This window comes from Echinococcus granulosus, assembly GCF_000524195.1.
Source record: "Echinococcus granulosus chromosome Unknown EG_S00086, whole genome shotgun sequence".
In the NCBI taxonomy this organism is placed as follows: Eukaryota; Metazoa; Platyhelminthes; class Cestoda; order Cyclophyllidea; family Taeniidae; genus Echinococcus; species Echinococcus granulosus.
In genome coordinates, this window is record NW_020170466.1 from 222,558 (window position 1) to 226,646 (window position 4,089).

Consider the following 4,089-nt stretch of genomic DNA (forward strand, 5'->3'; position numbering starts at 1 on the left):
AATTACAGTGACCAGCTTTTTCTCAAAGTTTGCCCGTTTTCAGACCAGTTTGTCACCCAAAGCTCTAGACTGGACCACTGACAAGACACCGAGTAGACTGGTTGGATTGTGGCAGTATTTTGACACTAGCTTCAATTAGCCAGTAGGCTAAAAGTACCGTATCGTAGCCCCTCACGTAGAATTATTGGACGACTTCGCTCGTTCATTCGAATCCGCATACGTTGAACTTAGCGAACCTCATCCCGTTGTGCGAAATTGTCGAGATGGAGCCGTACTAAACCTTGTTGCTGCCAAATTAGTGTTGATATCTCTCGCTAGAATGCTACATCTCATTCTTCAATCGTTGATTCGCCTAATACTTCTTTTATTAATAGTCCAAGCACTCAGTGCTGCATCATATGGGCTGAATAGACAATTCATCAAAAGTGGGCCTTTCCAACTTCAAATTAGGAGCCTCGAGGTGATAATCGGTTTTTACAGAAACCAAAGGAAGAGTCCTCAACTAATGGTGTGTTTTGTTTGTGCGATTGATGGAATTGAAACTCGTAATTGCTAGTTAGTTTGACCTAAAGCCATGAGTCACATCCCTGCTTCGCTTTTGTGCCGTTTGCGCCACCCTAACACATCGTCTCTGAAGTAGATTCTACATCCGTTGATTTGAATTAATTTGTGCAAATAATGCGGTGAGTTAAGTAACTTTAGCCTATTCGTTTATTTACCTCAATTGAATGCAGTTGACGGGTCTGTTCATCCCCGACATGAGTACTTGGATGGCGACTGTAACAGGAGCGCAGTCGATCCCTCCTCTCCAGCCCATCTTCTCAGCTCAGCCTACATCCCTCACCACAGCGACAATCTCCAGTGGTGAAGTAATTTACCCTACGTTCGTGACGACCACCACTGCCGTAACCACCACTCCGACTACCACTGCCACCACTACTTCCTCCTCTTCCTCTGTCTCCAATCGTCTCACAACTGTCCCATCCAATTCTCCAAACTTAACTTCAACAGTAAGTTAACCTTAAGAGTTCATTCTGAAGCATGAATTTGAACTCGTATAATTGCGCTCAATTTGATTTTTCTTGTTTTCAGACTTCGTTGAAGACTGATGGTGAGAAGTCTCTGACACCAACGGCGGTGAACGGAGGTGCGATGTCACCATTGGCCAACATCTCAGTGTCAGCACGACGTTGGAGGCCATCGCTTGGTCGAAAATGCTCTGCATCCGCGGCCATTAACTCTGGCATTACCGTTACCGGCAAGTGTGGTTCGAAGACCACAGTTGACAAGGGTCTTGCCCCTGTTTTCTCCCCTCTTGTGGTCGTTTCAACGACAACGGCGACCAAACCCTCAGCAGCTGCAGTCACATCCTCCAGCGTCAATTCCTCGTTGACAGCAGTGGAAGCGTTAGTGTCAAAGGCTAGAAACACAGTCCACGGTCCGCCTCGTAAGAGACTTCATGAGGAGTCAACTACAAGACGAAGGGATGCTAACGCATGTATAACCAAATCTGAGGCCACGGACAGTGCAGTGCCAAGGGAGGAGAAGACGGAGGAGGTGGGGAAGGAGGAGAACGTGAAGGATAGGGCCGAGGTGTTTTCACCAGCGTTGTCAACAGTTCCATCACTTCCTCCTCCCCTACCGCCACCACCACTACCCCCACAGTCAAGATCCAGAGCCCATCCTCCAAAGAGAGCAATGCAGCCACCGTCGTCGCCTGCACCACCAGTTACACAGTCCACAGTGGAGCGTAAAATAATTTCACACTTCATTGATGGTCACGTGCTATACGAGAGCAACCTGCCATTTCCTGTGAGTTCATCTGGAGATATAATGAAATCTATTTAGGGGGTATCCACAACGGATAAATATTTTCTACAGTGACTAGTTTACCCACTTAGATCGGCCTTCACTAAAGCATGGTGGAGAACTGCTACATTCTCTTCTTCAAAGCCCAGAAAGATCTCTGTAATAGACAGACATTAAGTGCTGGGGGACCAGAGGCATAGTTTGAGTGAGCAGAGCTCCTTGTCATCGTTGTGGAACTGGTTTCCCACAAGATTTGAAAATGTTGCTCTTTGGCAGGGCTTTTTTTGCCTCATAGGTGCGCAATGCAATGGCAGTTGTTCGCGCAACACTGAAGTGCAACGGAGACGCTAAGTCTCACGATACTGTGTCGGCAGAGTTCGTCCCTATCACTAATCATGATCAAGGTGACACCAAACTCGAGGAGACGAAGTCAAACGGTGTCACGAATGGAGAGCATTTGCCCGTTGTGGCAGCTTCAGAAACGACAATGCGCCGGAAGCACTCTGTCGGGTTGTTATCAGGCAGTCATCGAAAACGTCGCCTGTCCAAGTCAGAGGTATCAAAAAGTTGCGATGCTGAAAGGCATGTGGAGGTGGAGGCAGAGGATGTAACGCTGGAAAAGAAGAAAAGTAAAAAGTCGTTGACTGTCTGGGCTGCTCCTTTCGTTGCCGGCGGCGACGAGGCTGTCCCGATGCCTGCTCAAAATGGTCACAAGGAGATTTCCGTCAGTGATAAGTCCCGTAAGTAAAAATGCGATTTTACACTATTTTGATCCTTTTTTTGGAAGTCAAAGCAGAAAACTACTTATTTTGAATCAGCATAAAAATCTTTTCTTCAAATCGTCTATTTTTATCGCCCTCAGCCGCTACAAAGTCCAAAACGAATGATGAGGAAGGAAATACGACTGTTTCGACATCGACAAAGGTGGCGACGACAGGGAATTCAACCTTACCCACAAGTAATGCTGCTGCTGCTTCTGTTTCTGAGCCAACAACAACGGTAACGACAACCACCACTAACACGTCGATTAGTGTCGGGGGTAGTGGTCTGAAGATGACCATTCATCCGGTCTACCAGAGCAGTGGCGGTACATCCCAAGCGGTCTCTAAGACATCGACTCCAACGGCAGCATTGAGCGCCATAACATCTCCATCAACTACCAAGTCTGCTTCCACTCCTCCACCTCCACTTCCTGTTGTATCGACTCCATTCGCCTCCACACTCTCTTCCACGGTTTCGGTAAGTAATTCTACGGAATATTAGGACGTTTTAATCGGTCATTTAACTATGTGCTCCAAGGAGGTATGCTGCTGCAACAATTGGAATACCGATACGCGTTGGGCTAGGATGTAAATAAATTAATCAAAACTTTTTTCCGCTTTAAGGTTACCAAGCGTTATTTCATACTGGAAAAGGTGATTTTTCAGGATGTTCTTATTTAAGGATCGGTGTTGTATTTTAACTTTCATAGACGGTTCCTCAATCCCTGGCGTCATCAACAATATCACGGACCCATCCCGTGTCGGTTGCCAAGCCACCGACATCGACAACGGTGACATCGACGTCAACAAATACCGCTAGTAGTAGCAGCGGCGGCATTAGTGCGCGTCTACAACAGCTACCTCCTCCACTACGCAAACCGATGAAGTCGTGGTCACCCACTCTGGTGGCGGAGTTCGTGCGTGGTACGCCGAGCTGCTCTACCTACGCGGATGCCTTCGTGGAGAACGAGATCGATGGCGAGGCTCTGCTTCTCCTTACACCAGCTCACTTTATTGATGCACCGATTAAAATGAAGATTGGACACGCATTGAAACTCGCCCATCGGGTGCGCCAAATTGTCGACCCTACGTATGACTCTTCCGCCTCCGCCGCTCCCATCGGTGGAAGTAGCGGGAGTGGTGCTGTGTGAAATAATATTTTGCTTCTCTGTTCTCTTCTTCCTCTTCCCGTTTATGTTTTACTCTCACTCCTGCCCCATTTCCTTCCCCTTTTTATGCGCACTTGTCTGACGATTCCTTGCTGGCTCTCCTTCTCCCTGTACAAATGAAGACCTTCAATCTATCCCAGTTTAATTGTGGCTGAACGGTGTGCTCCCTTGAAGCAGTTGGACCATTTGTGGGGAAGAGTTGTACAAATGTTTGAGTTGGACATCTCATTTGCTCTTGGTTCGATCGGTCGGGTATTTTTTGAAGGACGTGTCTGGTTCAAGTTCCACGTCGTTCTTTGTTTTCAAAGACGATTTCCACGTAGAAGAATTCGCTAACCAAGAAGTATTCT

General features: G+C 47.3%; 1 protein-coding gene across 1 annotated transcript; it reads left to right on the forward strand. All coding sequences in view use genetic code 11, as the record gives it.

Moving 5' to 3' along the window:
- Positions 1–319: 319 nt before the first annotated feature.
- EGR_07772 (Polyhomeotic-proximal chromatin protein) lies at positions 320–3,721 on the forward strand (the record flags this gene model as incomplete). Its single annotated transcript, XM_024497021.1, has 6 exons — positions 320–508; positions 735–1,010; positions 1,093–1,812; positions 2,105–2,549; positions 2,672–3,048; positions 3,281–3,721. The coding sequence occupies 6 exons, from the start codon at positions 320–322 to the stop codon at positions 3,719–3,721; spliced, it is 2,448 nt and encodes an 815-aa protein (XP_024348575.1).
- Positions 3,722–4,089: the final 368 nt, after the last annotated feature.